Genomic DNA, 12,166 nt, shown 5'->3' on the forward strand with positions numbered 1-12,166 from the left:
GGAGACTTAAAGTTGAAGTGTGTAATTTTGTTGATGTTATCATACTTTTCCATATTTTATTGGTTGATTTTGGTGAAAAGTGTAAACATTGCAATTGGACTACATTTGTTGAATATATACTTTGTGAAGGTTAAAAAAAACTATGTTTTACATAGAATGAGTTTGTATAGTAAGAATGAATTCCAGGCGTACATCTGCCACGTTGTCATTGTTAAGTGACTAACTGCATCAGTTGCTTGTGTAACCCCTCCAATTCGAACTGCCCACTCTTGGGCTACGTCTACACTAATCCGGATAAATTTGAAAACGGATTTTTCGTCCAAAAACGTTCTGCGTCCACACTATCATTTTCAAACGTTTTCCAAAAGTTGCTCATCCACACTGAAACGTATGAAAACGTTTACATCCCCCTACTGCGCATGAGTAAAGCTTCGACCTGCGTCATTCCCGCTAGGCGTTTATTTACTTTCCGGCTCTTTGAAACTTTGAGGCAATGTCGAGGAAAGGCAGTTTTTTTAAATGAACCGACAGTGTGGTGGAGTTGTTGCTGCGAGTAACACAGGAGTATAAAGTGGCCAAAGCAAGCGAGAATGTAGACTGGGAGATGTGTCTTGGCTGAATTGGTCATATGACTGCATCACATGACTAAAAATGTGTCATCGTATTCAAAAGCCTCCGTTTTCACAGTCCACACTACGACGCGAAGACGGCGTTTTCAAAACGGAGAGAAAAATGTACGTTTTCAAACGAAAACGTATTAGTGTGGACATGGCCTAAGTGGGACTCGAACCCCAGTCCCCTGGCATGGGAGTCAGGCGCTCTATCAAGGGAGCTAAAGACCACAGTCTCTAGCGCGCCTCTTGAGTTCAGGGGAGTGAGGTTTATACGCACAGCTCTTACTAGCCCATGTCTGTTACACTTGCTTTAAAGGGATAGTTCACCAAACTATGAACATTTTGTCATCATTTACTCACCCTCAAGTTGTTCCAAATCAGTTTCTCTCTTCTGTTGAACAAAAAAGAAGATATTTTGAGGAATGTTGGTATCCAGACAGCTGATGGTAGCCATTGACTTCCATAGTAGGAAAAAAATACTATGTAAGTCATAGTCTTATTGAATAAGAATTCACAATTCCTATCCTGTGACTTCATGTGATAGTAAATATTCATCAGATGCATACTTGGAAATCTCAATGGAAGCAGATGCTTATTTAGGTACTTTTCGCCAACTACTACTATTTCATGTACCTTTTTTTCACCAGCTATATAGTAGCCGCACTGTGACATTGTCAAATGCTTTGTTTGTTTGAGAATTCTGATCAACCTGACATAGCAATAGACTCAAACAATGGTGTGAGTTTGGGGCGGGGCTATCTATTTGTCTAACCAATGACAGAAGGGGAACACAATTCTTACAATTCTGTTTTTCAGTTGGTGTTGCAAGGGCACAGAAACTACACAATTTGCCTTGAAGTAGATAAAAAAACTGGTGAGAATACACTTAATAGATACACATTTTATTAAGGCATTAAGAATAACATCCTCAAAGATTGATTTACCTTTTAAATAAGGATACTTGAGAAGTACCTGACAGTGGCTATGCATGAGCGAGAGTGACCCCATTGTCCTTTTCAATTCCCTGAAGGCATCTATCCAGCTGCTTATCTAGTCTTTCCCTCTCTCTTTCTTGACCTACCCTTCTCCTTTTTCCATTTTTCAGTTTTTGCTTCCCTTGCCTGTTTAAATTGGAGGTGATTGCTGACCACTGCACTCTTTTCAGTGTTAGGTCTAATGGTTAATCTCATCTATTGCCCTGAGGTGCTGAGATCTCTTGGCCACCCGAGGGGATTCTAGCATTTGCCACATCCAGAGTTGCCAGCTGAGAGCTAATGATGAAGAAAAGCCCTATCCTCTATCTAACCAGCTGTTCTAGTAAACATCACATGTATTGGCCTGGTCCTGTTCAAGGCTGTAACCATTTTCCAGATAATGGGGTCTAAATAAAGTTGGCCAGTGAAAAGGAAACGTATCATTCAACCACTAATCTGAATATTGGAGGGGACGCTTCTCCCTCAGTGACTCTGATAGATATCTGATGCATCATTTTGACTGCTTTTGTACCTAAAAGGGTTTGTACCTAAAATCTTGCAATTGTTTATGTGTGGTAGTGTCATGTCTTCTTAGTAAGCCTGATTATATCCTACCTTAGAGTAGCAGGAACACCAACTTTGTGAAGCACTCCCTTCTCTTTTTCTTTGACAGATAGATTAAAGGGATTTTTCACCTTTTGAATAACAACGAATTGAAAGACTCTCTGAACTAGGAAGTGGGAAAGAGAACTAGACTCTTTAAGCATTTAGTTTTCTGTGATATTTGATTGCGTGCTCTACTTGTCAACTTGGTAAGATTAGCTAAACTTGTCAGTTAGGTAAAATTAACATTGAACGTTGAAATCGCTAAAATTGCTTGTGACTGAAAATTACAAACCAATTATGTTTTGCCCTGTATTATAGTTTTAAATTCATAAATCAAGGTTTAATTTTTTTTGTGAGAGTGAAAATCTGAGCTACCATCCCAACTGAGCAAGTAGAAAAAATGCTTACTGCCCAGGGCTGCGTTTCCCAAAAGCATCGTAAGCCTAAGTTGATCGTAGCTCCATTGGTGGCAATGGAGCTACGATCAACTTAGGCTAACGATGCTTTTGGGAAACGCTACCCAGGCTAGATCTGTAAAGGATTGACTTTCATGCTGGTTTATTCTAGTTAGTGCCTGTTTGGTACTTATCTTGCTGAAAGACGAGCATAACAGTTATGTTTGCCTGCAAAACATTGTCAGTTAAGTTGGTTGCACCTGATCTTTCAGGAGCAACTGGTTGACCAAGTAGTCTTGCTGGTTGAACTTGTGAAGCAAAGTCCTCGGTTGTTCAAGAGTCAACTTGCACCATCCTTAGAAGTTTGAGCAGATCGGTTGTTTGTGATTTAAGCAGTCTTTTCATCAAGGACTGTTCGGCAGTTGTTTAAAAATGCTCTCTGAGTCAGAACTGATGTCTCAGGTGGAATAAATTTTGCCTTGCTGTGAGTTAAATGTTACCTGCTGCTTGTATTATTGGGGCTGTGCGAGGCCTGTGGCTGTATTCATTTGTTTGTTTTATTAAATGTGTCTTTAAAAGGCCAAGGAGAATGATTTCCAGATCATTTGGGCTGATATATTGCCCTGTCTGGTTTTACCCCTTCATCAGAAAACAGCCACACGAGCACCAGCGGTTAATGGCATCGTAATCTGTATTCGGTTAAGAAGTAATATCCTGCTTTGACTCTACATATGGTTTTCTCTTCGAGTGTCAAGTCATCAAATTTGCCCAATTGCTCCATATATGACCCATAAAACCAGACATAATCCCTGTTTCCACATCAACCAACCATCAAAGTGCGATTTAAAAATGCACACTGTTTGTATGTCACACAAACCCATTGGCAGTCAATTTTAATTAGAATTTGGATCCAGATGGTCTTTGATTTTCCTATTTTCCTTCTTCCTTTTTTTTGAAATTGTCACAAAAGGGCACACACACATGTGCCAGGAGCGGGAGAGGTTGATATTCAGCGTGAAAGAGGAGGAACATCTGAGGTTTGGATGTGATTAAGAATTAATCACCCCGGTTGCCAGGGATGTAATTGGTTTGGAACGGAGCTCAAAGTGGGAAGTTCAGGGCTCCGACCATTGGGAGATTGAAAGACGGTTATAAATAGCATCATCAACCTCTGAAAATATTGATGTGAGAACAGATTTCAAAAAGACTGAGTGAGGAGCTGTGAATCACATGTTTTGTAATGGTCACAAGTGATGTAACCCCACACGGCTTTAGATTATTGGGACTAGTCTTAGAAGTTGTTGAGGTTTAGGTCAATAAAATAAATCCACAATGCCTTGGCCATATTAATAAAACTAGAATGAATAACCTCAAATGTAAAGTGTTGATTAGACTGTTAGAAGTGGTTTCTAGAGCTCTCAGAAAGACTGCAGCCTTGAATGATTCATGCTTTACATGACATCATGCTGTGTAAAAACCCCATTGTTGTTTGTGAAAATCTGAAGAAATTATAAAAATATGTTCTGTGCTAAGTTTACCAGCACTCTGGCCTTAAATTAAATCTCTGTTCTTTTCATTCTTTTACAGTTACCTTGCTTGACTCTATGTCCGCCCCAGGAGATCTGGGTTGGGAAGCGTATCCACCAGAGGGGGTGAGTATCTGTGAAAGCGAAATATAGTGGTCAACTAAACCCCCCCCCCCCCCCCCCCATAAAAAAAAAAAAAAAAAAACCTCTGATGATTAGGACTTCTATGATTGTGCCAGTCACCCTGGGCCTTCCTACCAGGAATCAGTTGAATATGGGAGCCACTGTCTCAGGTTTGGGGATAATGTTTGGTGTATCCAAATGCCATTACTTACAAACCAATATTTAAATGTTTTAAAGTTTCAGTCTCTCCAAATAAGATGTATTTACAGATTTACAATTAAAATAAATTCAACATAGACAATACAGTCAGGAAAATCAAGTGTTTGTTTTAGCTATCTAGATATGTATCTATTTATATTACCCTAGCTTGTCATTGTGACTCTCTCTAAGGCCTATAAACCCCTAGACTTGTCATGGCAAACTTTGTTTTATTTAGTTATTGTTTCAATTTTATTTTAATTTTACTTTCTGTACATTCAAATTCAAGTCACTACCTCAATTCAAATTCAGGAATTGCTTAAAAAGCATTTTTAATTTCACTCTGAACGGGATGCAACCTCTGTAACATCTAATGATTGTCCCTTGTGGGGATTCAACTTAAAAGCTTTCATTTACCAGCCCAGATCTTACACCCCTAATTTAAAGTGTAGTGCTTGATCTTCTCGACCCTGAATAGTCCACAGCTCCCCTCTGTGAACATACAGGCTGTTTCCTGTGGGGGGTCGTAGAAGAGTATCTCATTTTGAACAACCTTGCAAACCCGCTGAGTAACGATCACCTCTGTGGGAGTTGGTTCTCATCCCACGCTTTCGTGTCATTCATTCAAATCCATTTTCTCAAGATGAAGATGGATTGTAATAGTGGCCTTGGCACAAGTAGTCACGCTCAGATTCATGAGTGCCTGTAAAGGGAAATATCTTATGTATTTGTGTGGTGCTGATAAAGCAGGGGAAAAATTCAAGGTTTGGCATTTCCAGCAGTATGCATACTACAATTCTTAAATGAAAGATTTGTGTTATGTGAAAAACATTAAGACTGTTTGACCATTGCTGTTTTTTTTGTGCCATTATTTTTACCCACAAACTTACTGACATCAATGCCAAACCAACAAACCATGTTATTTTTCATGGTTTTCGTTAGCCTTTGTTGATTTTTACATATTAACAATTGAAGTTTCCAAGGCACAATTATATGATTTTCTCTGCATCAACAATGAGTTGAATTATGCATGAACAAAACAACTGAAACTATTCAGTTAGTAACTTTGAGCTAATTGCCTGTCAGATGCACTTTCCTCTTGATGACAGTTAAATGAAGCGTTTTCTCGTAATGCGCCCATCATGCATCTGTCAAAATCTTTCAGAACTGTACGAGTTCAAAGTACACAGGACAATTACCAAAACATTAAAGGATGTCTATCTCTTTGAATTGATCAACTTTTTGTCTGTTTGTCAGTGGGAGGAGATCAGTGTTATGGACGAGAGGAACATACCTATGAGGACGTACCAGGTGTGCAATGTAATGGAAGCCAATCAGAACAACTGGTTGCGCACTGGACTGATCCAGCGAGAGGGCGCTCAACGTGTCTATGTGGAGATCAAATTCACTTTGCGTGACTGCAACAGCCTTCCGGGCGTCCCTGGAACCTGTAAGGAGACGTTTAACGTATACTACCATGAATCCAACAATGCTGTCGCAGCGCCTTTGCGCCACATTCGCGAGAGCCAGTATGTCAAGATCGACACTATAGCGGCCGACGAGAGCTTCACGCAGACGGACGTTGGGGATCGTGTCATGAAGCTGAATACAGAAGTGCGAGACATCAGCGGTCTCAGTAAGAGAGGCTTGTACCTGGCGTTTCAAGACCTGGGTGCTTGCATTGCTTTGGTGTCTGTGAGAGTCTTTTATAAGAGATGTCCGCTGGCGGTGCTCAATCTGGCCCGGTTCCCGGACACTGTGACGGGTGGCGATTCAGCGCTGGTGGAAGTGCGTGGCACTTGTGTGGAGGATGCGGAAGAGCTGGAGGCACCACGGATGTTTTGCAGTGCTGACGGAGGTTGGCTGGTGCCCATTGGCCGCTGTGTGTGCCGGCCAGGCTTCGAGGAGGTAGATGGACACTGCCAACGTAAGTAATATTGCTTTTACTGTTGCAAATGATGATGGCCTTAGAATATGTCAACATTTTTGTGGCTAACTGGGTAAACATGCTCTTGATCGGAAATGATTCTCGTTGAAACAAATATTGCAACCATAATAGTGGCTTTAAATGTGTCCAAATTCAGAGGTTCTTTATAGGTTCTCTCAGCTGTCCTACTGTGTTAGCTATTCACTCAAAAAAATGAACTTTCACTGTTGTTAGTTTCACTCAAACCATCCTTATTCACATTACTTAAAAAACTCATGTAACTACATGAACTTAATTTAAGTGAGTTGTTTCTACTAAAATGAGTATTGTCAGCTGTACTTAATAAGTGTTTGTTCAGTCAACTTAACATTGCCAAGTGAAACACACAAATAAATAACTGGGCAGTGGATCTGTTGGGACTGCATTAGGAGAGTAAATTTAGGGATTTAAGTGTTATTTTATGTGTTTTTCAGTAAAGGGAAAGATGTTGTTAGTTAGTGTTTAATATTCAGTTATGTTGGACATTTAGAGGAGTTTCTGTAATGTTTTTGAATTTTGTGGTTACCTTTTTTTAAGTAAATCCAACAATTCATTTTTTGAGTGTTGGTTGAAACAGAAACTTGAAGATACACGATTAAAAACTGTAGCAGATGTGGTTGAAGGTTTTGTCTTGATTCTTAAGAACAATCTGATGAATGGATGGACGAGATTAAGAAGGATCATTGCTAGATTATTATTGAATTGAAATATGACAGCATGGGCCAGATCCAGTAGTTGAGCTATAGATGTGGATGGGTAGATATAGATAGGTACATGATAGATATAGAGATGGATAGATATATGGTTAGATAGATGGGAGGGTAAATAGACGTAGTTGAGCTACAGATGTAGGAATGCAGTTAGATAGATGGGTAGATTGAAAGATAGCTAATTATTTTTTGCCACCATTATTGTTTAATAAAGCAATAACCTTTGTGTAAACCACATACTGTACCTCAATCAAAAATCAGCAGTACTTTGGGGATTGTTTTGCACTTTCATAATTCTAAACAAAAGATCCATTAAAATGCTAAATAAAACCTGACAAATGAAGTTATCCCCCTTGAGATTGAGGTAGACAGCATGCCTTATTACCACATGTTCATGGTAACGGGTTTAGACTCAGAGCTTTAGACGCCTCTTTTCATCTCAGAAGGTGCTAATGGCTTTATTAATGTAGCCTGCTTTCTAGCCAAGATGAGAGCTACACTGTAATTATTTATTTTTTGCTTTTGTTTCTCTCTTCGTCTTTGGTTTTTCAAAGCCCTGTCACTCCTCAGCCCACGTTAGAGGAACTTGCCTGTACACCACCCCAGGACTGAGAAGGCTGCAGCTTTTAAATATTCATTCAGCCATTCTGGACTGTTTTTTTGTGGGTGGAAGTGTAGATCAGGAGGGAGGGGGTTTGGACAGGGATACAAGGACCATTTGATTGAATTGGAAGTATGCTAGAGAGATGGGGTGGGATATCCATCACAACCAATTCAGTGCTCTTTGGTTTGGACCACAGATGATAGAGTCCTACAGCTCATTTCAATGATTGGATCTGTTAATTAAGTTGTAAGTGATAGGTGCAAGTCAGGTTTTATAACCCTTCTTAACTGATTGTGGTTATGATGTTGGTGGGAAAGAGATTTGCTGACAGGAAGTTGGGATGGGGTATATTGAAGGGCTTTTTTTAAAATTAGCCAATGGCCTTTAGTTTACATCACAGTAAGTGATTCATGTGAACCATAACGGACTTTCTTGGAATTGCTCCGTTTATTTACTAATTGCTATTGCTAGTCAGAATCAGGGTAGTCTCAGCCTCAGACGTCACGCCCACGGACCGTTGGCTAACCGTCTGATGCATATGGCACACTTATCTGGAAACACTTCAGGATGTTCGAAGTCGTCATCTGGTTGGTTGAATTATACAGGATGTCCAGGAGACGCATGTGTCGCATTCTTTAACTGTCCGCCTGGAAACAAATGCTATTACGCCGAACCCCATCGTGGAAGAAGAACGCGGTTGTGTTTACAACCTTGCTGAAAAATACAGCTAAGCTGGTCAGGCTGGTTTAAGCTGGTCTCCCAGCCTGGTCATAGCTGGTTTTAGAGGGGTTTTGATTAGCGAGGAGACTGGGAGGCTGGGAGACCAGCTTAAACCAGCTGAACAACAGATAAGCCAGGCTGGGAGACCAGCTAAAACCATCTAGTTCCGACTTAAACCAGCTAAGACCAGCCAACCAGCTTAGGCTGGTTTTAGATGTTTTTTTTAGCAGGGAAGTGCTTACCAGGATCAACTAATCTCTGGATTAGTATGTGAAGTTTGTGGCTCCATTGTAGCAGTAAGCTCGCACAACGTTCTTGAAATAATAATTTATAGATGCAGGCCGTCATCGACTTTATATTTTCAGGCCTCTAAACATGACGCGGAACAAAGCGAACTGTGATTGGTTGCATTACATGTCAGTCAAACGTCTTCTTGGGCGGTCCTTGGCCAATGAAAGCTGCGATAGAGTCCGGTCTGGCTACGTGCGACTAGAATCAGGGGGGAATAAAGGGCTATTAATTGTCTTTATATTATGTCATAGTACTCCATTTATCTCATTACTTTCAATTCAGATTACTTCATTTTAAACTCACTCAGGAAACATATCATTTGCTGTTGCACAGCTCAGTACCGCAAGAAACATTCAGCACCACTGGAAAAAGGTTAACATTTTAACAGCTATTCATTACTGTGAGTGATGGAGACTGGGCTGTAATTCAGAAATAACCTCAAAATAAAAGATTTACTCCGAATGCAATAAGAGATTAATTCATAGAGCCCGGTCAGCTGACAAAACATTCATTGCTCTCCGGCTCCGACAGCTCCATGAGAAAGAGGGCATTGCCATGCAAAATGACTTAAAGTGAAACAGCTCGTGGTCTGTTTTCACCTTGCGGTCTCGCTGTGGGTTCTGGAAGTGCTTGCTGACGCTGGCTTTCTCCACTTTTCATGCTGCGAAGGCTTTTATATTCACTGAAAAACAGCATTAGTAGAAGGACAAAAGTCTTACAGCTAAATTTAGGCCTTTTTTTCTCCCCCATTCCCCTATTTATTTCTTTTTCTTTTTTTTCTTGTCTTTTCTTCCTTTTATTTTTCTATTCTATCCTTTTTATTTTTCCCTGTCACTCTTTTTTCTTTTTTCTCTCTCCTGTCGTATTTTCTCTTGGATTCTTTATAACTTTCCCAACAGCCCTCAGTTTAGCCCACTTACAGTTTACCTTCGGAACACAACGCCGTGATAGAAGACAGTGAAAAATAGAGAGAGACGGACGTCTTCTCCCACAACCTCGGCTCAGTGAACTGCCTCTTATATTTATCTCTTCTATTCTTTTCCTTTCGTCTTATTGTGGCAGCTCTCGAACGCATTCCAACAGAAACCCCCTCCCATCCCTTCTTGTTTAACACTTTGTCCTGCCATCCGTAGATTCATCCTTTTTTTCCCCTTCTATTTTGCTCCCAATATCCTCTCTTAACCTTTTATGCTGTGAATGTGTGTTGTAAACTCTGATAATAAACCCTCTTGTATCAAGCCCTTTCACCGGGGCTGTTCATTCTTATCCGTATCTCTCAGCATAGAGCACTTCGGCTTACAATCACGGCCCTTTTGTTGGATGTAAATGGTTCTGAGTGGCTTGGTGGTGCACACCAGACTCTGAGTTTGGGTCTGGCATAAGGTCTGACCCGATGGCCCCTCAACTGTTAGCATGCCAGCTGAAGATGGGCACTCTTTTCTGTCTCCTGAGGCGTATTTTCTACAGCGCTAAGCTCACACGGTTGTGGCTGAATGGAGTGCTTTTCATTGGGGCAGGAGCAGCAAAAATGAGCTCTTTGTGACAGTAATCTCGCCGTGAGGAGCTCTGGAGTGTCTTCCTCCATAGGATTTGAGCTGAGAAACTGGGTCATGGGATTGTCAGCACCCCAATGGAGATTCACAGTGGAGGCGGCTTTAAGGGATGAGCAAGTGTGTGTGCTCCAAAACTGAATTTTGGAGTTTAGATTGGAGAGGTTAACACGGTTAAGAGACCTGAGCTTTCCACACATTGCCGCTGTTCATCTTTATAGGGGCTCTAGTAATCTCGTACTTAGACGTTTAGTTTGATTTCCACATCTGTAATCCCCAACACGTGAGGCTCGCCTGCTGGGTGACAGCATGATGCTGGAATTGCAAGTGTTTATCTTCGGCCGGTGATTTTGTTAACGTTCTACGGACACAGTCGCCATTCAGTTCACCCGCATAAACCTTCTCTGCTGCTTTTGTTGGCTGAACTGTGAATGGGCAATAGGAAATTGGGAAATTTGAGTCATTTTGCCTTTAATGGACAAGACAGTTTAGAGCAGAGGTTCTCTACCTTTTTGACTCCAATGACCGCCATTGTCCAAAACAATGCTGAAAGTGAAATTTCAAAGGCCCATGACTTTTCCAGTTGTTTTCCAGTTATTTACTGGATGATTTTTTTTTTTTTTTGTACATTTTCTTCATCTCTCAATTTCTACCTGATAAATAACTATAGAGTTTTATGTGTGTGTGTGTGTGTGTGTGTGTGTGTGTATGTATATATATTTATTTATTTATTATATATTATTTATGTATGTATGTATGTATGTATGTATGTATTTGTATGAGCCTGGACCACAAAACCAGTCATAAGGGTATTTTTATTTATTTTATTTTTTTTATTTATACAGGAAAATATCTGGCCGAGATACAACTCTTTGAAAATCTGGAATCTGAGGGTGCAAAAAATCAAAATCAAAATATCGAGAAAATCGTCTTTAAAGTTGTCCAAATGCATATGCATAAAGTTGTCCAAATACAATGCATATCCACTCACAAAAATACATATATATATGTATATGTATATGTATATATATATATATGTATATATGTATATGTAAATATGTATATGTATATATATATGTATATATATATATGTATATATGTATATGTATATATATATATATATATATATATATATATATATATATATATATATATATAATGTATATATGTGTATATATATATATATATATATATATATATATATATATATACACATATATACATTATATATCTATATATATATATATATATATATATACATATATACATATATATATATATATATAATGTATATATGTGTATATATATATATATATAATGTATATATGTGTATATATATATATATATAATGTATATATGTGTATATATATATATATATATATATATATATATAATGTATATATGTGTATATATATATATATATATATAATGTATATATGTGTATATATATATATATATATATGTGTGTATATATATATATATGTATATATATATATATATATATATATATATATATATATATATATATATATATATATATATATATATATATATACACATATACATATATATATATATATATATATATATATATATATGGTGGGAAATTTACAAAATATCTTCATAGAACATGGATCTTTCCCATATATGCATTGCTATGATATATACTGTATATCCAGGGTCACACACACACAAATTATGTATGTATATAAAAATAAGTATCTCTCTGTATATGTTTATACATCAAGTTTTAACATTTGATGAAAAGAGACTGCTTAGTTGGTACTTCCAGTGAATCCAACCACAAAACATGCCTGTGGATATTTAGGTCCCATAACACATGAAGCGTGATATACCATTTCTGCACTGTGGATACATACATACATACA

The 12,166-nt window shown here is 38.6% G+C and overlaps 1 protein-coding gene across 1 annotated transcript in view; it reads left to right on the forward strand.

Annotated features, from left to right (window-relative positions):
• The window catches only part of ek1 (eph-like kinase 1), an 86,607-nt gene that overhangs the window by 16,893 nt on the left and 57,548 nt on the right, over positions 1 to 12,166 (forward strand). Inside the window, exons 2-3 of the mRNA XM_067378664.1 lie at positions 4,177 to 4,241; positions 5,694 to 6,363. Coding sequence (XP_067234765.1) covers positions 4,177 to 4,241; positions 5,694 to 6,363 — 735 coding nt within the window. The remainder of the gene's footprint in view (positions 1 to 4,176; positions 4,242 to 5,693; positions 6,364 to 12,166) is intronic.

The sequence above is a fragment of the Chanodichthys erythropterus genome, chromosome 23 (assembly GCF_024489055.1).
Source record: "Chanodichthys erythropterus isolate Z2021 chromosome 23, ASM2448905v1, whole genome shotgun sequence".
Taxonomy (NCBI): Eukaryota; Metazoa; Chordata; class Actinopteri; order Cypriniformes; family Xenocyprididae; genus Chanodichthys; species Chanodichthys erythropterus.